Here is a 25,226-nt window from a genome sequence, read left to right on the forward strand (position 1 = left end):
CTCACAGTATGTTATAGAACTGGGCAGCTATAGTATGCTGTTGGCACGAAGAGATAACTATATGAAATGGATGTTGTTAACCTTGCTCCGTCTCTTTTGGGAAAACAAGATGATACTAAATCACAGTGGGAAAGTTACTTTTTTCTGTTTCAAGAAATTAAATCAATCAAAACTAATAATATGGAGGAAAAAGTCAAAGGCCTGAAGCCTGAGAAGGGGATGGATCCTTTTCTTTTATTTAAAAGCTCAATTTAACTGAACCGGTGAGTGCAACCAACATTTGACCCAGATTATGCTTGAAGAGGTGGCTATAGGTAAATATTTAGTTTCACACACAATGGGTGAGGGGGAAGGTTTTCAAAGGTACAAACGGCAATTAGGTGCCTATCTCCCCTTTCCATTCAATGGGTATTCTCATTATTTATTGTTATATTGTTGTTTTATTTGTTAATAATGTTTATTACAATAGTGCCTGAGGGCCAGCCAAGACTGGGGCCCATTGTGCTAGGTGCTGTACAAACACAGAGTAGGAGACAGTCCCTGCACTGAAGAGCTTACAGTTGAAATAGACCAGACAGATACAGGGTGAGGGATGGGGTAGAACACACAAGCAGGTGTGATGTGAGACTGAGGGAGGAAGAAGGTGAGGGTTGAAGCAAACAGCCAATCAGCACAGAGCAGAGAAAGTCCAGTCCAAACTACAAAATGCTTTGAATCTCCAGAAGTCGCTGCTCTGACTGCTTCTGCTCTGACCAGCTGGAGTCTCCGACTGGCTCCTCTGCACTTTCCCCCCAAGGCCATGTGTTGGTGGGGGGGTCGGAAGGAAGGAAGGGGAGAAACTTCTGGGATTGTAGTGCCCCTGTAATGGGGTGAGTCTCCCCTGACAGTTCTGGTGCTGTGGGGAGGGGTGGCCCTGGCTGGATCCCATTTTATCCCCTTCCACCTTGGGGCTCAACTGCCATTTATGTGTTTGAAAATCTCCTACTGGATGCACAGTTGTTATTGTGAGACACATGCCTAACTTCACACAAGTTGTTCTGACCTTAGCTTCTAATTGTTTTTTGTTTTTGTTTCCTCCCTCCTTAAGAGTGCTACAGTGCAGACTTGGTGGCCTAGTGGCCATGGAAACCAAACTGGATATGACATGACAACAACTTTCAACATGGGGGCAGGATACAAGATTCAGAAATTTTCAAAGGTATATAAATCCTCTCAGTTAATATGGTACGTAGGAAGTTAGTGTCAGGAAGCGTCACTGAATAACCCAGTAGCTCTCATGCAGTATTAGAAAATGTTCTGCTGGGTTGGAATTTTTACACAAGACCATTATTTAGAAACAGGATTTTCTGGAACCTTAGATATAAGGTAACTAACACGCTGGCAGCTTTCACTTGTGCCAAAACCTGCACTTCCAGTCTTACTAGGGGACAACTTGCAAACTAATTTGAAATTGAAAAAAGAAAAGGTGTTTTGTTTGTTTTTAAAATTCTCAAACTGAGGGAGGCGGGGGGGGGGGGAACCAACCAACCAGACAAAAAGCTCTTTGTTTAATCATCGTGGTATTTTGCTTGTCATCTTCAGATGTGATAAATGATATTATGAAACATGAAATTTACCATTGATGGTTTGGTAACACACATTGAAAAAAACTTGTGTATAATTATATTTTTTTGTTTTTAAAAAGAGACGTTTATTTGGAATTTCAGTGTATAAAACTTTTGGGATGTGCTGTGAGGTACAAATCTGAAGTAACTTCAATTACTAGAGCATGCCGGACGTATTAAAAACACACAACAGTATGCGTCCCAGCTGTCAGAGGAAAGCAGTATCACAAATCTGAACGCCTAAGTAGCAATTAAGTACTTTATTTTACCCAATGTAATAGATTCTGTAAAGTACCTGTTTATAGAAGAAAGCTTTTTCATTACTTACTAGGATGTTCAGAAAATTTGGGACATTTAAAGAACCACTCACAAATCTTCAACCTATTCAAAAATTCAGATAAAATTAGACTGGGTCCTACATGCTATGAGCATAAGGAAACTATTAAATAAATCTGTACATTTGCTAGATGATATGTATGTGTTTTGCACCACTGAAAATTAGTCCAGGAGCTATGCTTCTGCAAATGTGTTCATTGTAGTACTTACAACTGTGAGAAGCCCTGTTGAAGTTACTTCTCATTGTAGTTACCTTCCATCATGATCAGTCCTGCCAAGTGTTAACAGGATTGGGCCCAAAGTTTGTGTTCAAAGTGATGGAGATAATTTATGATCAATATTTTCAGTATAGTTCAAAATATAGGTTTGGTTTTTTTATGTGCAACAAGATAAATTCAGCATGGAGTTTTGGAAAGTGATTTTAGGTTTAGAAAACAGTGGTGTAGGAAATAACATCTATATAATCTTGTGAGCAAGCCACATAGTATTGGGGAAGCAAAGTGATTCCTATTGGGCAGGTGCTCCAGGAGCCCCCACGTTGATGCGTGGCAGAATGGTCACTGAGAATGACAGCAGTACACAGGACGTTGTTGCTCCTTTTTAAGAAGCAAAATGCACCTCAGAATACCTGCTGAGGTATGGCCTATAGGCTATGGCCCCTAGCCAGCAGGCCACCCCCACATAGGACCATATTGTACTGGCTCACATGGTAGCTGGTCTTCCTCCCTGGCACTCTGTAAAATCCTGCCCTGCAGCTGCACAAGGGGGAAAGGCTCCATATAATCTCTTCCCATTCTAGCACATCCCAGGAGGATTTGCTCTTATGCCAGCAGGCTGGAATTTCTGCTGGGAAGGAGTAGAATAGTAGTAACGTTCATCCGGAGACTCAGGAACTGGGAGTGGTTCTGGAGATTCCAACAGGGACAGATATATTTCTAAAACTCGTTGTGAAGTTTCTAGTTTCATTCACACTGCCCTTGTATGTGAAATTAAGCTATATAAAGAGAAAGTATTTAAAAATGACTTTTCTGTACCTATTGCACATCCACCTAACTTGGGCAGGGAGAGAGACATACACGCATTCTGAGTAGCATTACACCACCTTTGCAGCTGCCCAGTATTAGGGCTGGTGCAAATCCCAGAGTAAGTTAGTGCAGGCTCCAAGGCTGTTCGGTGGCTTCCTACAGCCTCCTTCGATACACCTCTCCTGCCTCTGTCCTGCCTCTACACTGAGGGCAGCATAGGATCATCACACCAATCCTACTCTGAGGAGAGAACCCCTCTGAGGCAGAGGAATTCTTGGATGATGGGATCTGTCTGCTTTCCAGCCTCTTTAAGCTGTGAGTATGGCATAAACAACTCAGAACATGGCCAAGAACCAGGCTCAGAGTCTTATTTTTCCTTTTCTATAATTTAAATTGTTCGGGTTGGAATTTGTTTCTCAGAAGATTGCAGAATAAAATCCTAGCAAAAGCCAGCATAAAGAGTAAGTGTTTTCTGGAATGTGGGAGTGCCTTTGTCCAGCTCTGTTGATTATCCATAGCCTCTTTCTCCCCTTCCGTGGCTCCATCAAACAACTTCTTGCCACTTTAATTCTCTCTTTAGTCTTATTGAAACCTCTTTTCCTCCCTCCTGTTTGTTTGTTTTCTGAGATCTTTCTCTTTCCCTCCTTGCACTCATTTCTGCCTCATTATCGGAGCTTTCTATCTCCATCCTGCTGCTGCTGTTTTTAATACTTTGGGTTTTCTTTAACCACCTGTATTTTTTAACCACCTGTATTTCTCCCCCACTAGATTTTTAGCATCACTCCAACAGATCTTTCCTGTCTGACTCTGTCTAATCCATCTTGGCATTTACACCACAAGCATCATCACAGTATTTTAGTATCCTGAGTTCATTTATTTAGGTATCCTAGCTCTCTCTCCTGATTTTCAGCTCTGGGCCTCTTCCTCTCCCATTGTATCTTTCCCATTGCTAAACGCCCAAATCCAAATCTATTCCACACACACACACAAAAAAATCAACATGTCCTGACTCTTTTGGTTCCTCCAGTTGATCGGATTTGCTTGACAAAGACTTGGAATTCTTTAGCTTGTCCCATAATCTGGTTATTGATTGATTTTGATGGTGATGCAAGCTGCAGAGTTGTGTGAGAGAAACTTCCGTTTATCATTTTATATTCAAGAAGCATAGATGTGGGAAACAACAAATGCCAGGAATGGGTAGAATGCGTCAGTCCTAACCCTAAGTTCCTCACAAAAGGAGAGCCAGAGAGAGAGACTGTGATAGTTCTCAAGGGGCCAGACTGTGAGTCATCTTGTTACCCTCTTGCCTCCATTGAGAAGCGGACTTGCTTGTGCTTAACTGGGTGTCAGCTCCTTGACACCACCTGTCTTAGCCACCCAAACAATCTCCTCTGGGCAATGCCAGCCCTTCCTTTACCTCGAAAGTTAACAACAGGTGTTTTCCAGTCCTTGAGCTCCTTTGAAGTGTTCTCCTGTAGAGTCCAGCCCCTTTTCCATTGAGCACTCACAGAAATACCAGGTCTGCTGTCCCCAAGGGAACAGTGTACACACTAGCTTGTATGATTCAGTTTAGGATCAGCACCTTGTTTAATACCACAGCACTGAGATGTATGTATAGTGGTGACAATCATACATTTATTATTAAAGATTCAAGATTTGAGAGAGAGTGAGTAAGGATAATGGAAACAGAAGGGTGACCTATGAAACAAAATTACAACAGACTAAACTTTAACCAGCTAATCTCCATTCTAAATAAGTTTATATCACCCCAAAATGTCTTCTGCAGTGTTTCAACCAAGGCTGATTAAGATCCCATTTTCATGAACGTAAATGACACTGCCTGTTTACTTCCTAGGTGCAGGATAAAGGGGTGTCTCCTTGCCTTCTACTTCTATCCAAGTTAATTGTCTGTCCTCATGGACAGTAACGCTCCCCTGCCTGCTCTTGTTGCTTGTTTTTTCCTGTGTCTCTGCTTCATCCTTGTTGATTTCACATCCCTCTGTTGATTTGGTATGTAGATGTGCAGCCACTGTGTTGACTTACAATGCTTAATTTAAATACCAACAGAGAGACAGGTGAAAAAACATCTCTTGTCTGACAGAAAACCTGTTTGTCAACTCTGCCTTGATACAGACGTTACAACACATTTTCAGTATACATACCTAACTCTTTACATAGTATCTGTTCATACATTTCACAATGATATTAATGACTCGTGTCATCCTGGCTTAAGATCTTACATGACATTCATAGGTGAACCAAAATATACATATCAGGTTATTCTTTAACCTTCTTGGCCAGTTGGCATTGCGGGGTTCCTGGATCACAGAGACAGATGACCTTCCCCCAAGAACATGCAGATATGGGGCTAACATGTGGTGTCACCCGTGGTGAACTTGGCCTTCTGTACAGAGGTGGATTAAAGCAGAAACTGGCTCTGGACTCTGGGCTTTTAGGGAACCCATGGACTCCTAAAGTTTGGATTCAAGGATCCATAAGGTGGGAGCCTGCCACCAGAGTGTGTTAGGAGCAGTGGCAGTAGGGAGCCAAGAGTGCCATGAGCACGTTGGTTTGGTGTGAAGTGACCTTTGTATGATTGGGGACTCTTTGATCATACTGGATCTGAGCACCATTTAGCCTTAGTCCGCGGCTGCTTCTGTACAGTATTATAATTACTGCTGTCTATTATTTGTATTGCTGTAGCACACAGGAGCCCATCATGGACCAGGAGTATGCTAGGTGCTGTACAAATACAGAACAAAAACTGTTCCTGCCCCAAGAGCTTACTATTTGTATGCATATGAAACAGTCGTTCAGGTTTCTGCCCCATACTGTAATATTTGGGTCAGGCTGCTGCTTCTGTTTTTCCTTGTGTACCTTTTTGATCGTTAATTTGACATAGGAGGGATCAATCTGTGACAGATGATCTGTGATCACAAGTTTGGTTTGTCATACACATTGCCTGCATGAGGATAAAACTAATCGTTGCACAACTTGACTCGAGCACCAAATAGGAACCAAGTAGCGCAAAGTGTGTGTTGTTTCTTTTCTTGCCATATGAAATACTGTTGTTCCCCCTCCTCAGTATTTGTATGATTGATAAGATTAAAATATTTCACAAAATAAACTATGGGCATTGTCAGTGGCCTTTTGAATTCCAGCCTATGTTTGATTTGTGGAATTAAAATGTTTACCTCAGTTGGTAAATGTATCAATTTTATTTATTTGTGTTAAGTTGACCCCTACTGCTACATTCCTAGTATACATACTCACCCCTGACATATGTCCAATTCAATTCTAGAGCCTGATATCTTGAAAATGTTACAGCAAATAGTAATTTAATCTTGAGGGAGGTGCAGTTTAGTAATTTAAGGTTAGGCCTGAGAGCTAGGAAATCCCCAAGTTCTAACATAGACTCACTGTTTTGGTTTTGTTGGCTGCAGTTCCTCAGTTACTTTTCCCTCACTTCATTTGAATTAATTTCACAATTCTCTGTCTTCTATACTGAGCAATAGTAGGAAACACATGTACTGATATTTGTGTTACATGCACAAAGAGCAAACTGGATATATTCTTTTTAATCTAGATGACTTGTATCAGAGTAAGGAAAACACCAAAGAAATAACTAGAATAAAGTATTCCTGAAAGAGAGAGAGTCTCATTCAGTAACATTCTGCAGCTGAACAGGAACCTAAAATGGCAACTGTCTCCCAACTTCTCCTACTGTGGTTAGGGAGACACCTTTGACCTCTTCATTCAGTCACATGGCTAAGAATATAAGAACGGCCATTCTGGGCCTGTCTAGCCCAGGATCATGTCTTCCGACAGTGGCCAATGCCAGGTGCCCCAGAGGGAATGAACAGAACAGGTAATCATCAAGTGATCCATCCCCTGTCGCTCATTCTCAGCTTCTGGCAACATAACTATATAACTGCTCACTTCCATATTGCCCCGGAAGTCTTTACGGTACAGTTGTCAGTGCAAACAAAATATTCTTCAGCACAGTGCATTTACTTAGCCCAAATAAAGAGTCCCCAAAACAGTCCAGCACTCTCCAGTCCTGTTCTTCCACATGCAGGAAAAAGATTGAGAAAGCTTGCATGGTTTGTAATGCTTTGTCCACAAGCACAGATCTAGCAGATGTCAGGATGAAAGGGCAGCTGTAACGGATGTGCAGGCCTCTGCTTGATGAGTAACTACATGACTGCAGTCAGGAACAGCCTTGCTTGTAGCCTTATCTAATCTAGCTGTTGTATGTCTGAGCTGGTCACCATGGTATCTTAGTGCTGAACTGCACCTATTCAAATATAACTAAGCTGTCCAAAGGCGCTCTCCTCTCCTTTGGATAGTTGCCATGGGAAAGATGTCATTACTAGGGGAACTGGCTTTAGTAAAAAGATGGGTCTCATATTTTGATCTGAGTAGTCAGGCTTGGGCTTAGTATCATCTTGTCTGGCAAAGAATTCCACAGCTGGGGTCCTGCAATCTCCTTCCATAAGAAGAGAAGGTGTGGGTAAAATACAATTAATGTTTAATCTAATGCAGCTTCTGGATTTCTCTCACTGGTCTCAAACAGGCCATATGCAAGTCTGCTGCAGCATGAGCAGTCTGCGCACATATGCACATGCTCTCTTTCTATTAATAAGCCAGAAACTTCTGGCAATTTTCTGTTTCAAGCTCCTCTTAAAATGAAAGTAAGTTGATATTGTGCATAGATGGTTTAGCAAAATGTGCACAATGGTTTCATTTGAAAGACCTATACTCTTATACTTTACCTATTTTAGAAATAGCTCAATAGTGTACTAACAAATGAAAGATGTAACTAACAACTCCTGAAGGTGAAGGTTAGGTTTTTAGATTGCTTTCTTTATATTTTTCATGTCTCTGATTGCTCTAAAAATGCACACATTTCAATTCTCCACAGGCTTATTTTCGAACAGTGGAACTGGTTGAGGAGCCTATACCTGGTTCACCAGGCCTGAGTTTCTACTTCAGGATCAACGGACTCCCCATCTTCATTAAGGGATCCAACTGGATTCCAGCAGATTCTTTCCAGGACAGAGTTTCCTCTGATATGTAAGTCATAATCAATATTCTTTAGATATTGAATACAAAGGGACAGATTCTGCCCCTCTTTATTCAAGAGGACTAGCACTCACTCTATGAGGAGTCCCACTGACATCAACAGCGGAACTATCTTCAGTGTAAAGTGCTATTCAGTGTGAGCAAGGGGAGTAAAAATCAGGTCAATAAAGGGGAAGAGAGCCTGATTCTGCCACCCTCAGGTCGTTAGCAGTGGGACTACTTCTAGGGTAAGGTGTCTACTCAAAATGACCTGAGGTTGGCAGAATTGGGCCCAATATGATTTAAAAATGTCATTCAGGAGGCCGTAATGCATCCGTTGTTTTTTGACCTTTTCGCAACATGCTTTGTGGAATGTATGAGAGATATGTTTCAGAAATGGTTGGAAATGATTAAAATTCAAGGTAATAACAGGGTAAAATCCAAAGGGAAAAGACTATAACAAATCAAAGGAGCTACTTGGATAAATATAGTGTTTAAATTTTTTTTAAATAAAACATTTTTTGAAGGGTGTTTGACTCTTTCTGGGATAGAACCTTAAGATCCAATCCTGCAAACACTTGTTACTGAGTGTAGTACTTACTACCACAAGTAGTCTGTTTGGTAAGTGTTACCAGGATTGAGCCCTTTTATTTGCAAGAATTTAGCTTTGGGAGTGCAGTGAACATTTATACAGATTTCTAGGGTGTCAGAATGGTGTTTCTGTCAAAGTTACTAGTCTTGGCCTGTCTGCTAATGATATACATAAATTGGACATACATATTTTTTTTTAAAGAAAAAGGATACAAGCCTGTGTAGGTTTCTCCTGGCTATCTAGTTTGGGTGTGTGTGTAATTTCATGCAACTGTTAGCTCTCCTGATTTAATTCTCTTTTTGTATTGAACAGGTTAAAGCGCATCTTGCAGTCCACAGTTGATGCTAACATGAATGCGCTTCGTGTATGGGGAGGAGGAGTATATGAGCAAGATGAATTCTATGATATCTGCGATGAACTAGGAATAATGGTAAAAAAAATAAACAAATCAACTCAGCTCCTGTATTCCAAATTGACAAGAAAATAACAAATAGAAAATACTGGTGTATGAACGAGGCAGCTGAGTTAATACTGGTACAGGAATCTGGGCTACATTTTCCAAAGGAACTAGTGATTTCTGGATACCCAACTTGAAACAATATAGGGGCCTCATTTTCATAGGACAGGTGCTCTGAAAATCAGGGTCCTTTTAAGGTCTCGCAGGTTGGGTACCCAAAAGTTAAAAACTTAGCCTAACATTTGAATTTCCTTTTGCATGTGCATGTGTGCACAGGTGCACTCTAATGTCTCGACCTTAACATTAAATGTATCCTGCATGTTGTTCTTTAGTTTCTCATGTTTGTTTGTTTAAAGAAAATAGTGGAGAGGAAAAAAATGAGGGGACGGTCAGAGGCCATGGGCAGTAAGTGTCTGCTTATAGGTACAGCACCTTTCTAAAAGCTATCCTGTCTTAGGCCATGGGCAGAATGTAACTGCTGTTGTTATGCACCGAAAAGGTGTATAACAACAGCACAACACCTAACTAAAACAAAGCGCTGTACAGCTCGCGCAATTCTTTCTCCAGAAGAGAAGATGAGAGATAGAAAGAACCTCACGTGACAGACGTTAGTCATGTTGATTAATGCACTGCTGGAAGACACTCAGATACTACAGTGATAAGTGCCGTAAAAGAACCTATATCAAATAGAATTCTCTGTGGATTGGGCACAAAGAATGACTTGTAACATCCATGAAACAGTGGGCTACTCAAACACATGATTTAAAATATTTATAGCTAAAAGCGTTCACCTTTTCTCCCCTCAAATGTGGTTTACCTTTGCTTTTTTTTCTTCCACATGGAGATTGTTGGACCTTTTACTCATGCCTGGAGTATTACAGTAGCTGTACTTTAAATCATAAAAAAATTAAATAAACACATCAGTGTAACGACTTTCTTCTGCTAATAAGCAATGGGGTTTTGTTGCTCTACTCATGGGTGTATGCAAAACACACCGTAAAAGCCATAAGAACTCTGTTCACTAATGGACAGGGTCTTCCACCTTTACTCACATTGAGTAGTATATGACTTCCATGTATTCTTATTGAAAGCAATGGAGCTACTTGCAAACCATGAGTAAGGTGGAAGAATTTGGCTCATCATGATGAAGAAATGGCTTAAAACACTAAAATTGAGGAAATTAACTCTGGGGGTGTATGTGCACATGAAAGTTGAGCTGATCTGGGACGTAGCTGTTTTGGTGACACCTCCGGTATTCATGTACAATGAGTAAGTTAAAAATTTCCACCTTGTCTGCTGTTTAAAACAAATAATTCCATCTGAACCAAAGTGCATGAGAGCTGAAAATCATTGTTTAAGTGTAGAAAATATTTGCTGACAGGTTTTGTATTTCCTTTTTCTTGCTCTATAGATTTGGCAGGATTTTATGTTTGCATGTGCCCTTTACCCAACTGACCAGAACTACTTAGAATCAGTAAGAGCAGAAGTTACTCATCAGGTATGTGGTTCAATAGCGTCAAGGACTCGTATTTCCATATACTTGTATTGACTAACTGTGTAGTTCTGTTTAGTTTCTGTTACTCATTGTCTGACATGAGTTTCTTTAAAGACTGCAGTCTATTGTGCACTCAAGTAATAAACACACACACAAGCAAGAAAATGGAGTGAGGCCTGTAGAGAAGCAAGGCAGAACATGGTGGGCAGAGGAATGTCGAGGTCATCCTTGGGGTAACAGGGAGTCCCCCTGTCCTGTCTTCCTACTCCACATCTCACCTCTACTTGTACGTGTTTTAGGAGAAGAGAAGATTATATATTTTGCTGGCCTGGGCCATGTATCATTTCATTATTAATTTTTTAAATATATTTTTCTGGCCAGGCAGGGAAGTTGGTTTTTTGTGGGTTGAAAAAAGTGTTATCTTATATGCCTTGTGGAAAAGAAAAGATGAAAACACAAGATACTTTGTTTTTGTAGTCTACCAAAAATGTGAATTTCCAGTAGTTTCAAAGATGTGCAAATTTAGGACTTCGTTTTACAAACTCATGAGTAACTTTATTCATGTGAGTATTCCCATTGAAGTCTGTATGATTACTCATGGAGTAAAGTTACTGACATATCTATTTGCAGCATTGGTTCCTTATTCCCATGGCTGCAATAGTACTGTATCCTTTGGAATCTTCATATTTCTTGTCATTGAGATCACTTCAGCAGGTGGAGAAACCAGCCAGTATTGTTTAAACTCTCTGCAACTTGCATAAACATTACAAGATATCCTGTTAAAGGGAAGTAATTGAATTTTAATTTTGAAACTGTGATTTCTGTTTCAGGTGAAGAGATTAAAATCTCACCCATGCATCATTTTATGGAGTGGAAACAATGAAAATGAGGCAGCAATTGCAGGCAACTGGTTCGCTATACCACAAGATAAGATGAAAGTTTATATCCTAGATTATGTGAAACTTTATGTGAAGAACATCCAAGAAATTGTTATTGCTGTAAGTGAAATTTTCAGGGCCATAGCCCCCACCGCCAAATTGTCTTGCAAAAGGTTTTAAACTCTGCAATTTGGGCAAAATTTCCTTGAGTTGTTTAGGTGAACAGATTTACAGAATCTGTATGGACATGCTGATAGCAATACATAAAAGCCAGGGTGAAGGATGCTATGATTGTGTTTTACAGATTCTCATTGCAGTTTTTGCAGCTTTTCTCCTTGTTCTGGAAGTTTTAGAGCTTCGCTTGATGTCATACATTGGTACCTGCTCATAATGAAGTTATTTACAGAGAAATTCCGCTTAGAACGGAGTGGATTGAAAATCCCAAATTGCTGGACTTTCACTTCTTGTGGGTTATGTATAGACACAGAATGCAAAAATGTGACTTGTCATTTGCCACCAGTGCCCGCTGATGCAGCTCCACTGACTATGGTAGGAACATAAAGCAGGTTTATAGGACATGCTGGTAAAAAGGCCTGCAGCCCATGTACAGTCTTTCTGGCACCAACAGAGTTACATGTGATGCAAGATTTGCCTAAAATTCTCAGTATGGATGCAACAGTAATGGAACTCACTCCACTTTAATCAGGTTCCACTGCAGTAATTCCAGATTAAATGCTGCATTCCAAAGAGGTGATTAAATCCTACTTTACCTTTGTTTTGACTGATCAGAGGATGAGGGAGAAGACTGATGAAAAAGAACCTGTTAGAGGGATAAGGATGAGTAAGAATTCCTCTCTCCCAGTCTTGCTGCAGCAACTCTCAGTAGGAGATGAAGTCAAGCTGGTTTACCTATTCCCTTCTTGGAATGAAGGCCTGGCCTTCCTCAACATCTGGCAGTGCCCCCTACAATTGCAGGGGTCGGAGGGAACCTACCACCACTTGTGGTGAAGAGCTCTCTCTCTTCTTGCAATGAAACTACACTGTTTTTTGACTTTAGAGAGAGAGTAGACTGAAAAGACTGAAAGTTGCCTCTGACACCAATAAAGAATAAGTTGCTCTACATGGCATTTCATTCCTGAATAGCTATGCAGAGAGTAATGCCTGAACCACAGATGAATGCTTTGATTTCTCTAGTTAGTTAAAATATACAGTATGCAGTACAGAGATATGCAAAGTGAAACTGACATTCTTCCAGTTAAAACATTTTTCTTCTACCAAGAAATATGAATTTTCTACCCTGCAGTAGCAACCCCCTTATCCCTGTTGCTTCATGGTTCACAGGCTACTTTAGAGAACGCTGATGTTGGACTAAACTGGTTTTACTGGCTATGCTGAAATTACAGTGGATGCATACCACCATGAATTTACATGCATCAACCCAAGATTTTCAAAGTGTAATCTAAAAACAATATAGATGTTGTTGTTAGTGATTGCATGCTACTGACTTTAAGGAGCTTGTATGGCCATTCTAGTCCTGGAAATTTAAGGGTACAGGAAAACCCTAAGGGGGAGACAGGTAAAAGGGGAAGCTTTGAGAGAAACTGCTCAATAAGGGTCGAGCTACTGATAAACCAAAATGGCTGATGTGTTATACTCAACAAATTTCTGCATTAAAGCTTAAATCTAACAAGTTTGTATTGACTACATTGCTAATATATTAACCCATCTGTGTTTTACAATTACTGTCAAGGTTAATCTAAATTGTAAAATGGACTCAAGAATAGCATAGTCCTGATTAGTGTCTTGGCCAAAAATAATTCTCTGCTCAACATTTATTTGTTTATTATTTGTTAATAACAACAACATAGAGTACTGAGACACTTTACAAAATATGTGATAGATGAGGTCACTGCCCTGGAGAACGTATATAATCTAACTCTAATACATGTGATTTGTCTTGTAATTAAAATCTCTATCTGTTATAAATGCTATTATTATTTTAGTATCAACACATTTAACAGGAATACAAAGGTATGTATTTTAGTTATCGTTTTGGGCATAATTCTCCAGTAAATACACCATTGTGTACCTGTATTTGTAAGTTCTTCTTTGAGTGCTTGTTCACATCAATTCCAATCAGCAGCCAGAAGATTTTTCTCATAGCAGCATCTGTCGGGTTGGCCTGGGTGCCCCCTGCAGTCGTGCCCTCATGGCACTCAATATAGAGCCCTGCCGACCCGCCACCCCCTCAGTTCCTTCTTACCGTCAGTGACAGTTAGCTGGAATGTCCTATAGCTCTTGCTTTATCAAACGCCTCTATCTGTGTCATTTGTTTATAGTTCTTCTGTAGTTAATAGTTGTTTAGAGTTAGTTTAGAGTTTGTTGGGGATTCCCCTCTCCTGACTCCCCAGAGCTGTGGTATGCCGTGATCCCTGAGGTTCAAAAAGTGTGGGGTCTGTGCCAAGTGCATGCCAAAAAGTGACCCAGGAGTTATGCCCCAGAACTTTGAAAGAGAGGGAACAGTGGCTCAAAGTTCTGCTTATAGAGGCAGCTATTCGCCCCAATTCAGACCTGGAGTGTGGGATCCCGCACCCAGCACCTCCTTCTGGCACCGTCATCGCAGGAACCGTTGCCAAGGAAGGACTCTTCGCGAGATGCTCGGCACCGTCATGGCTCCTCCTGCGTCCATTCAGCAGGTAGGCACCAGTCTCAATTGCCGGTGTGTCAGAAGAAAAAGAAGCCAGAGGCGGCTCAGGACTTATTGTGCCTCAAGGCTCTGTTCTCACCTCCAAGGAGGGATGAACCACTGGCACTGACAGCACTGGCTTGCCCCACAGTATAGTCAAGAGGGAAGCTGGCCATGCTGGCTTGCCTTCTCCACAGTGCCTCCTGGTGCCAGTAACTCTGGAATGAGAGCCCAGTCGGTCCCCTAGCTCCTGACACTCTCCGCCTCACAGCACAGCTCCTCCATGGTCTTCATTTTCAGAGACCGACTCCCTCCTATTGCTCCAACAGAAGTAGGAGCAGGAGATCCAGGTCATGGCAGGAGAGACGAGTCTACCCGGCACCGTGGCCTCCGCAGTGGCAAAGCCTGATGCAGTGGCCTTTTTGGGCACCCTGGGCCTTCCATCAAAGCCAGAGACGAAGCCAGGAATTGCGCTCAGCAGCAACATCAGTAGCTTTGGCTACTTTCGTACCACCTTCTTCCCTTCATGGATCTGAAGCTCTGGTGCTCTCTGATGCACCACCACTTACGTCAACGCCGTTGGCTGCGGCACCGTTGCCAGCACCGACAGTGCTGCCGACAGCCCCAGCATGGGTGTCTTCTGTCCTGGCACCTAAGGGCACAGCACCGTCTGGGTCGACACCATCCCAGGATCCCCAGAACTCATGGAACCCCTTGGATGCTGATGGGAGGGAACAGCCGCCCTTTACAGGGGCCTCAAAGGTCTCAACAGGCTATACCCACGTGTCCGACAGCCTGTCCTGGCTTGAGACCTCAATCTGGTCCTTTCCAGACTGACGGGGCTGCCCTTTGAACCACTGGCAATATGCTCCCTGCTCATACAAGGTGGTGTTTCTGGTAGCGATAACCTCAGCCAGGAAGGTGTCTGAGCTCAAGGCCCTAACATCAGTGCCTCCTTACACTGTGTTTATATCAAGGCTTCAGCTCAGGCCACATCCAGCTTTCCTCCCGAAAGGTTGTCTCCCAGTTTCACATGAACCAGGACATCTTCCTCCCAGTGTTCTGTCCTAAGCCGCACTCAAGCAGTAGGGAGCAGAGGCTTCACTCATCGGATGTCCGCAGAGCGCTAACCTTCTACATCGAGAGAACGAAACTGTTCCGAAAGTCCATTCAACTGTTTGTGGCCATGGCAGACAGGATGAAAGGACTTCCAGTCTCCTTTCATCGTGGATCACATCCTGCATCCGTGAGTGCTACAACGAAGGGGTACCTGCCCCTCCACTCACAGTGCACTCCACCAGGGCGCAGGCTTTTTCAGACGCATTCCTGGCGCGGGTTCCCACTCAGGAAATATGCAGAGTGGTGGTGTGGTCCTCCATACACACTTCCACTGCGCATTATGCGATTACCAAAGACGATGCGGCCATTGGTAGAGCTGTGCTCCAGTCAGTGGACAGTCCCGACCCCGCCTCCCAAATTTAGGCTTGAGTCACCTGGGTGGAATTGACATGAACAAGCACTCGAAGAAGAAAAAATAGGTCCTTACCTTCTCGTAACTGTTGTTCTTCATGATGTGTTGTTCATGTCCATTCCAATACCCACCCTCCTGCCCCTCTGTCGGAATAGCTGGCAAGAAGGATCTGAGGGGATGGTGGGTTGTCAGGGCTCCATATTGAGTGCCATGGAGGCGCGACTCCATGGGGCACCCAGGCTGACACGACGGATGCTGCTATGGGAAAAACCTTCTGGCTGCTGTGCCCACACCTGGTTGGAATGGACAGGAACAACACATCTTGAAGAACAACAGTTACGAGAAGGTAAGTAACTGTTTTTTTTCTAGGTTTCTATCATTTCTATGGTCACATACACAAATTGGGTTACTGTGCATGCAGATGGCTTAGTGAAATGCTTCTGGTAGGCATTTTATGTCACCTGTGATTTGAATACACAGTGTCTCCAATCCAGTAAAGCACTGAAGCATCTGCTTCACTTTAAGCATATAGATAGATAGATTTTTAAGGCCAGAAGAAACCGTCAAGCAATTTCTCCATCAAGCCAATTAGATTCTAGCTTAGCCAGATGTATCACTTGGAAAAACATCCAGCCTTCATATCAAGGCTTCAGTAATGGAGAAGCCTAAGATAAACAGTTCTAGTGATTAACTGTTCACACAGTAAAAACAAGTGAATGGAATTACTTGTGCTTAAACTGAAGCCTGTGGCTAACTGCTTTGCTGTATTTAAGCTAATAATGGTAACTGTGAATGTAGAACCAGGGGCTTCCCTTACTGAAAATCTGTCCCTAAATGTTTTATAATTGCAGAGAAACCCTTCAGTATTTGGCACAGATAAGATGTAGTGTGCAGTAGTGGTTAAATATATGTAATTTGAAACGACTCTAAATCTTGCCCTTCATAAAGTTGCATCTGGCCTAAAATGCACAGCCAGGCCAAATAAAACCAGACTGTAATGACAGCATACCTTGAATGTATTAAGACTAAGGCTTGTTGATTGTCTGTAACAAGGGGGGGAAAGGGAAAAATCTTAGCATTGCCGTTGCAAAAAATGCCATTGCAAAAGTAATCATTTTACTTAAAGGAACTGTCTCACCACACTAATGTTAATGATGATTTTGTTTATTTTCCACTAGAAGTGCTTTAAATAGCTGTTACTAATAATGTAGAAGCATTTAAAGTTAGCAAATCCCTTGTTCTGAGGCAAGAGAATCCCTTTCGCCAAGATTTTCAAAACTGCACTTTTTGTTTGAAATTCCTCTCCACTCAGAATGAAGCCTACATTGTACTAGCAGATGAGACTAACAAGCTTCCATGAGCAAGAAGGAGCTGGATCCTCCTGCTTTGTAACTTATTAATTCACACCTAGAGTTGGGTACATTGAGGATAGTCTCCACTTTCTGTCCTGGGCTTACTAAAGTACTAGTTATGAATTAAGGGCCAGATTGTGCAGCTTTTCACACTGCTCACAGTAAGTGGCAGTGCATAGCCTGAGTGCCCCGGGGGACAATGGGAGGCATTGTGCCTCAAAGGAATATAGTTCCTCTAGTGGTATCCCTATTGCACTATGAGGAGAGGAGGTAATTTATGACACCACTTGAACGGGGTGCAGTATATTCCTCCCTCATAAATGTGTCCAGCCAGTTTTGCTGATTTTGGTAGGAGGGGGCAGTGGAGCCCTGGCATAGTTTTCTCCCTGCCCACTTCTTCAGTGGGAGCATCTGGCTGGTACTTGTGGTATCTGAGGGCCTGATTCGTGTAGCGCGTACATGGCCATGAAGGGGAGGAGGAATCATAGAAATAGAAAGCAGTAGTATATCCTGTTAGGCCTCTGATTCCAGGAATTAAAAATGATTAAATGTGAGGGAGGAGATGAATGTCAGGGCACAAAAGCAAAATATTTCCTAGGCAGTGACTCAGCAATTTGGCAAAGGCATTTTGGTTTCACTTCCCAAAGTAAGGTCTGGATATTGAAATATTAGAACCAATCACTTTATTGTGGTGTGTTTTGTTTTATTTACCCAGGAGGATAAGAGTCGTCCTTATATTACATCCAGTCCCACAAATGGCAAGGAGTCTGTTAAAGAAAGATGGCTCTCCCAAAATCCTTATGACACCCATTATGGTGACACTCACTTTTATGACTATCTCAGTGACTGCTGGAACTGGACAGTGTATCCTAAAACTCGGTTTGCCTCGGAGTATGGATTTCAGTCCTGGCCCTCCTTCAGTACATTGGAAAAGGTAAGGTAAAGCTTCCATTTTCATAGCTTTCCCCCTCCCTGTTCCCTTTTGGTCTTGACAGTGAATCACTGGCCAAGAAACTCTGGGTGCGTGACTATATTTGAAATGACACACATTCCTTATTAAACGGAAATGTAAGGTGTAATATGAGGAGTAGAGACAGAGTGGGATCTACATCTTTCCCTTTTTAATACATTAAACTTGGTTCCTCTCACTGTAGGAAAGATAAATACCTACAGTCCTAATTTATTACCATAGGCCATTCTTGCTGTGTCAGAGTCCACAGCATTTCTATAATGTATTATAATCTATCAATGTTTTTAAAATTTCTTTTCCAGTTTTAAACAATTGGTGACACATTCTTGAACTCTCTAAATACAGGCGCTTGTATTGATTGATGTGTTAAGACATAGATTGTTGAATCCTGTCTCCTCACATCACAAACTTAACTCTTGATTAACCAACTGTTACACACAGCTTCGACCTCCATTGGATCAGAATCAAAAATATGTTGTGCATTGTTGCTTGCTGTAGTAAAAGCAAGCTGGCTAGTGGGCGATGGGTGAGCCTGTCTTTTATAATGTGTGCACTGTTGTTGTAGCTGTGTCAGTCCCAGGATATTAGAGAGACAAGGTTGGTGAGGTAATATATTTTATTGGACCAGTTTCTGTTGGTGAGAGAGACAAGCTTTCAAGCTTACACAGAGCTCTTCTTCAGGTCTGGGAATGTCACAGCTAAATACAAGGTGGAACAGGTTGTTTAGCATAAGTAGTTAACACACATTTCAAGGGACCATTCACGGTGAAGTGGCCTGTTAACATCCCTCCAGCCATAGGAGGGAGAGGAATGGGGAGAGGCAGTTGCAGAGCAGGGGGTTGTTAGTGGGTTATAGATTGTTGTAATAAGTCCTAAATCTGTTGTCCCTAGTCAGTCTATGATTTTTAACAAAGTTATGAATTTAAGCCCTCAGGCTCGTCCAGTAACAATGACACACACACACACACACACTCTCTCTCTCTCTCTCTCTCTCCCCCCCCACCCCCGCGGAGCCCTCTCCCTGCAGCTGTTTCCCTCCTCCCTTCCTTTCCCCTCTCCTTGGCCACTGACTCCGTGAAAGCTTTGTGGGCCAAATTCAACTGTAGGACAAATAAGTGAAGTTCCACAAAACCAACAGAGCTACTCGTGCTTGTGTGCTGAGCCCTCTGAATTTGGCCCTCTGTTCCTTGGTCTGTTCATCTGTAAAAGAATATAATACCTACTCCACCGGGTGTTGTGAGCTTCAGGACTTAAAGGTCCTCAGATGAAAGGCACTATAGAAACGTAAAGTATTATTTTAAATACTCTAGGTGATGGCAAGAGGCTGAAATGGATATTATTTACCTTCTTGCCATTCAGCAATCACTAAGTACCTGGTCCCAAAGATCAGGAGCATGCATGTTTTGCCATTTCTTTATGATCTGTTTTCAACCTTTTCTGTGTTTTCAAAAGGTCTCCTCTACAGAGGACTGGTCTTACAAAAGCAATTTCTCCCTCCATCGACAGCACCATGCAGCTGGTAACAACCAAATGCTTCATCAGGCTGGACTTCACTTCAAGCTGCCCCAGAACGCAGATCCCCTAAAACTGTTCAAAGATACAATTTACCTCACTCAGGTAACCGTGTGTCACAATCTGGTGGCAGATACTTCTATCTAGTACAGCCATCGTTGTTATTAGCAGCTAGAGAGCCTAGTCTGGGTCAGTATGTTAGGCACTGAAGGGACATGTAATAATGAGATAGTCCTTGCCCTGAAGAATTTACAATATAATTTAATATGGGTAAATTTTGTGTGTCCCTGGCCCTTTGCAGAGGAGAAAACTGGGCACGAAAAGCCTCTGCAGTTTCCCCTCTTTGTTTCTCTTCTCCCACACCAGGACTAGTGATCATCTCAGGGGATACTTCTTTCATGCAGCACAAATCACTCCAGAGAAAATGGGAGAGGCAGGAAGAAGTTGGGCCTTGACACTGACCCACCGAGCAGGTTGGACTCACTGATTGCAGCAGGCTAGGGAAAGATTGTACCTCCTTGACACACAACACCTTGCTGAGATCCCCTTGGAACAGCACTACTCCTGTACTGTGTCTGGGTCAGAGTTGTGCCTTTCAGGTACAATCTAGCTCAGAGAGAGCATGTAAAGCCTTGTCTGTCTGTCTTTCTCTCGCTGACACATGCAAACACACACACGAGGTTTTAAGAGTAGTTAACCAAATTAAAAATAATACTCTTTTTAATATATTTGCTGAACAAGGTTATGCAAGCCCAGTGTATAAAGGCAGAAACAGAGTTCTATCGGCGTAGTCGAAGTGAGATAATCAATGGAGAGGGACATACAATGGGATCACTCTACTGGCAGCTCAATGATATCTGGCAGGCTCCTTCATGGGCTTCTCTAGGTAAGTCTTCCAGTTGCCATCAGTGAAACTGCTAATTGTGCTTTTTAAATTTATTTTTATTATCTATAACCTTTTTCATCAGAAATACCAGTTCAAGAAATAAGGCTCACCATTATTGCCTGGATAACTTTACAAGAACCAAACATATTTCTAACCATCTACAAATACAGGGGGAGGCAACCTATGGCATGTGTGCCAAAGGCGGCACGCGAGCTGATTTTCAGTGGCACTCACACTGCCCGGGTCCTGGCCACCAGTCTGGGGGGCTCTGCATTTTAATTTAATTTGAAATGAAGCTTCTTAAACATTTTAAAAACCTTATTTACTTTACATACAAGAATAGTTTAGTTATATATTATAGACTTATAGAAAAACATTAAAATCTATTACTGGCACGCAAAACCTTAAATTAGAGTGAATAAATGAAGACTCGGCACACCATTTCTGAAAGGTTGCCGACCCCGTACTAATACATCTCAGCAAACTGGTTTACAGGATAAGCCAGATGTGTAACTTGCTTGGGTAATAAATAGTAAGTGAAGGAGAACTGCATGGTCTGAGTGAAGTGGCTGCATTCCATAACTGCTCATATCTAGGTGAGCATATTTTGAGATTTAGAGGTTTTTTAAGGTGGAAGCATTCTTCTGTGGAAATATATAATACATGTACCTAGTTGTTATATGATGCTTATCATCTTTAAATTTCAAAGCATTTTACAAACGAGGGCAGTATCATTATCCCCATTTTACAGATGGGAAAACTAGAGATAAAGTGACTTGCCCAAGGTCATCCAGAAGGCTAGTGGTAGAGCTGGGAATTGAACCCAGGTCTGCCGAATCCCAGTCCAGTGCCCTGTCTATGATTTCAACCTCAATTATTTCTTTATTATTGTTATTGTTTAGTTTACTGATACATGCTGCAGAGAAGAAGTTCATAGTTAAACGTTGGAATATGGTCAGTTTATGAAAAGGAGGTAAACATAGTTTTTTTTCTACACCTGCCCCTGGGTCCACCTACCAATTTTTGTGGTTTTACAGTGACATCTTCTTACTTCCTAAAGTTTTTCTCTTCCCTTTTCCTGTGTGGACGACTTCCACCTGAAAAACCAGAGGAAACAAACTGTAGTGAAACTGTCTTTAAACATCATGCTACCTTACCTTGGCCTCATGTCCAGCCTTAACACTGAGGTTCCTGGACTTCAGGAACTTATGCTATAGAAACATAATGTTCTAATGTTTGTTTATCTGGATTTCACTATAATTAATAAATTCTTACAAAATAAGTACCTTAAAAAGGAGGAGGAAAAAAACTTAGTAAAATATCTCAATGTACAGCTAGATGCATTGACAGATGATCTGATGTGATGAACATAAGCATGATTTTTTTTTTAAGTACAGAACAACTAACGTCATCACAGCAAATGTCAGAAATAGTTTAATTAGTCATAGTCTTGTTAATGTCAATTTTCAGAAAGGAAGCTCAGCAGAGATACAGCTGTCCCTTTGTTTCATTTTCTTCTGTCAGTGGATTGAGGAAAAATTTAATTTTCATTTAATTAGGCGATGCGGTAGAGGGAGTTTTGAAATGCAAATGTTGGAATTATGCAAAACCTCAAATAAATTAGTTTTCTTTGCACTTCAAAAGCACATTTATGCATCTCTTTAGGTTGCACAGTGGCATCATTGATGAATACTTCCTTTATTTAGATTTGTTCTTTCATAAATGGAGTGCCCTGGAGGGGTTTACATAATTTCCCATATGAAGTGGAAGTGTGTTCTTTTTTGAAATGGGGAGAGAATTGAGAATTAAATATTTGTTTATATATTAAAAACATTTACCTGGAAAGTAAGAAAACACAGTGAAGCCCTCTTTTCTGCATGTGAGTCTCTTCCTCCCTTCAGAAGTCAATGTATTTCTTCAGTGACTGGATTTTGAATGTTTGATTATGGTTTTGGAGCCACTTGTGCCGCATTGATTGCTTTAGCATCTGTGTGGTGTGTTTTCAGTGAAGAATGCGAAGCTGTAGCTGGAATTTCACCACCTTCCTGCACAGATGTCACCTTGAGGTATCTGATTCAGCTATCAGGAGTTTCACAGATTGCTGAGTTTTATTGGTTAGAAGTGTGGGTCCAATACTTAGTGTCTAGTGAGCTGAAACCACAAGCTTTAAAAAAAATAGATTTAAATTTGTGAGATTGGATGTGAGGAAAGAACTTAGCAGCATGTTTCTCAGGTTGTGTTTAATGGCGTTGAGCAATTAATTTAGAATCCATTACAGTGAAGAAAGCTATTTGCTCTTATTCTAGCTGTTAGATGAAAAGGCTTCAGGGAACAGTGAAAGATCTGGGCAGCGATGTCTTATTCCAGAGTGAGTCATCACCTCTTGTTCTGAACGTTGATGTTTTGATATAAAGTACAGTCCCTGTTGTGTATGTCATAATTTGGAAGAGATTTGGGAACTCAGATTTAATCAACAGTTCATTTAAATTCAGAAAGCTAGTCCCAGGTTTGTTTTAAATAGCTTTTGCTCCATGTCATCCGTGCCTACAACAGGAATAGTTAAAGCCAGAAATTTTCACACTGGCTGCTCCCTCCCAAGATTTCTCACTGCCATTTTTACATCAAGAAATCTGTCTCCTGGTTAAGTAGATCTAGACAGTCAGGCTTAAACACTTGAGCTGTCTGCTTTGCAGCCAGCATGAAGAGGGCTCATCTCTCAATTCTACCAAAAGTCACTTTCACAGTTGCAGCAGCCATAGTAATGGCTCCAAATATTCTGTGATTTTCGGCTGCAGAATTAACTGTACAATCTATCCTTTGGTCCGGAACTGTGCTCCAAAATGTAAACGGCTGTCTTGTATTATTTAAAAAACATTTATTTGGCCTTTGGTTACAGGGAAAAACAACACTTTAAATCACGGAGAAGGTGTAACTGATGTATTGGTATCTGCTTGGGTCTGCAGAGAGCCTGAAACAGTAGCTGGGGAGGTGTGAACTTCTCCCATTAATGTCAATGAGATGTGAAAGCCAATGATGAGTTTATATGTTAGCATTGTTAGCAAGTTCATTTCTGATCAGTTTTGCAGAAACATCCAGTTAATGAGTTTTATCCCCCCCAGTTGTGAGCCATCTTGCACTTCCCACAGCACTGTATACACACCACCCGGATGTCAAAACCATCAGCTTTCCCCCAGATGATTTCTGTGATGCAGTTGTGTTATCAATTCACAAATCTGTGGCATGTTGAAAAGTGAAAACATGTGTTTAGCATAAAATAAATGAAATTTAATATCGGGGGATGCTCTTCGATATGCTTAATTTTCATATTTTAATCCAAGAAAAGACGACATTTTCAGAATGTAAATGAAGCTGCTACAGAATTTCCAATCTGTTAAATTAGCGTGCCACGGAAATCATGGGCCTTGCCACAGAAATTAGTCTGAGCCTGCAGCAGACTCTGCTCGAAACCTATGACTAAAGGCACCTGTTGCAGAGACTGCCAAAATCCCTGAGATTCTCGTGGCAGTTTTGAGAACTCCACTGCCTTCTTCCACTCAAAAGCCTGAGGCTAGGCAGGGATGCCCCTTTTCCAGACAATGCCAATATATTTTTCTTTGCTGTCTGTAAATCTAGACTTCCATTTTAGAGACAAGAAGCTGCCACACATTTTGCTTTGTTTTGGGCAAGCTACTCCCAGTCCAAGACTCCACTTTCTCTTGTTCATTCAGGTTTTCTGAAGGCCCACAAGAAGCATGTGTGATTTAAATCAAACCAACCACAGAGTTATCCCCATCTCTGAATTTTGCCAAGACCTGCTGTGTGTCTGCCATTTTAGACTGTAAACTGTTTGAAGCCGGGATTATCTTTGTGTACTATACAGCACCAACACACTGTCTGAGCTAAACAACTTATAATAAAATTACCGGACTTGTATGTTTGAAGAAACTCTATGAAATGTCTGGTACTGAATAGCAACTAGGCTCAGCAACCCTCCAGAAACTCTTTTCAGATGTCACCCCTTCATGCAACTCAACAGCACTATGGTAAAACTGGAGTTCTTCCCTGTGCTGTCAGCCTGCATTGACCATGCTTTGGTGTCATAACTTAGAAACCAAGGCTGTCCAAGGGATAGTGCCCAGGATACTGAAATGTACAAAGTTGTACTTCTAAACAAGCACCAAAGCAAAGCAGAAGTTTTTGGTTATTGCAAATATCTTCCAACATCATGAGCTATGTTCGTATTATATAAGATGAAAAGCCACAAACCAAAATTGGACAGAATATAATTTTCTTTCATCATAAGGTTATGCAGACAAGTTGGTGCCTCTTTTTAGTGATATGCCAATGGCTAGGATATATGGCTGAGCAAGGACGGAGTTAAAATGTTAACATTAAAATATTGACCTAGATGGGAAAGGAGTAGGGAGAAGATGGACATCGACACAAAGATCCACATTTTCAGAATGCTACATAATGAGCATTCTTACAAGATTACTTTTCTGGAAGTATCACATCTGAAAAACTCCACTGTGGCTGGCTCACCCACCATGCTGAGCTTTATACTAGGGTTTTGGTGGTATTTGTGAGGAGACGACATTTGATGGTTTTTCTAATCTGTGAATGGCTGAATTTTTGTAATAAAGTACAGCTCCCCCTAAACTGGTATAGTAAACTGGAACATGCACATACAGTATGTGCAAGTATTTTATTTTAAAAACCCCAAACAATAGAGGTAACTTCTACAGATGGACCTAATTTTGAGTCTGCTTGGATTCATGAGTTTGAAAGTCTGACTCAGGCTTACAGGTTTATGTTTCGTTTAGGAGGAGTTGCAAAAACTGACCAAGAGAATGGGAAGAGGGAGATTCTGATGAAAAATGAAATACAGTAACTCCTCA

The 25,226-nt window shown here is 41.5% G+C and overlaps 1 protein-coding gene across 4 annotated transcripts in view; it reads left to right on the plus strand.

The window, feature by feature from the left end:
- The window catches only part of MANBA (mannosidase beta), a 57,167-nt gene that overhangs the window by 23,099 nt on the left and 8,842 nt on the right, over nt 1-25,226 (plus strand). For all 4 annotated transcript variants that reach the window (XM_039540636.1, XM_039540635.1, XM_039540637.1 and 1 more), the window contains exons 7-14: nt 1,088-1,198; nt 7,890-8,041; nt 8,934-9,051; nt 10,490-10,576; nt 11,404-11,571; nt 17,676-17,894; nt 19,383-19,547; nt 20,184-20,328. In XM_039540636.1, coding sequence (XP_039396570.1) covers nt 1,088-1,198; nt 7,890-8,041; nt 8,934-9,051; nt 10,490-10,576; nt 11,404-11,571; nt 17,676-17,894; nt 19,383-19,547; nt 20,184-20,328 — 1,165 coding nt within the window. The remainder of the gene's footprint in view (nt 1-1,087; nt 1,199-7,889; nt 8,042-8,933; nt 9,052-10,489; nt 10,577-11,403; nt 11,572-17,675; nt 17,895-19,382; nt 19,548-20,183; nt 20,329-25,226) is intronic.

The sequence above is a fragment of the Mauremys reevesii genome, linkage group 5 (assembly GCF_016161935.1).
Source record: "Mauremys reevesii isolate NIE-2019 linkage group 5, ASM1616193v1, whole genome shotgun sequence".
Taxonomy (NCBI): domain Eukaryota; kingdom Metazoa; phylum Chordata; order Testudines; family Geoemydidae; genus Mauremys; species Mauremys reevesii.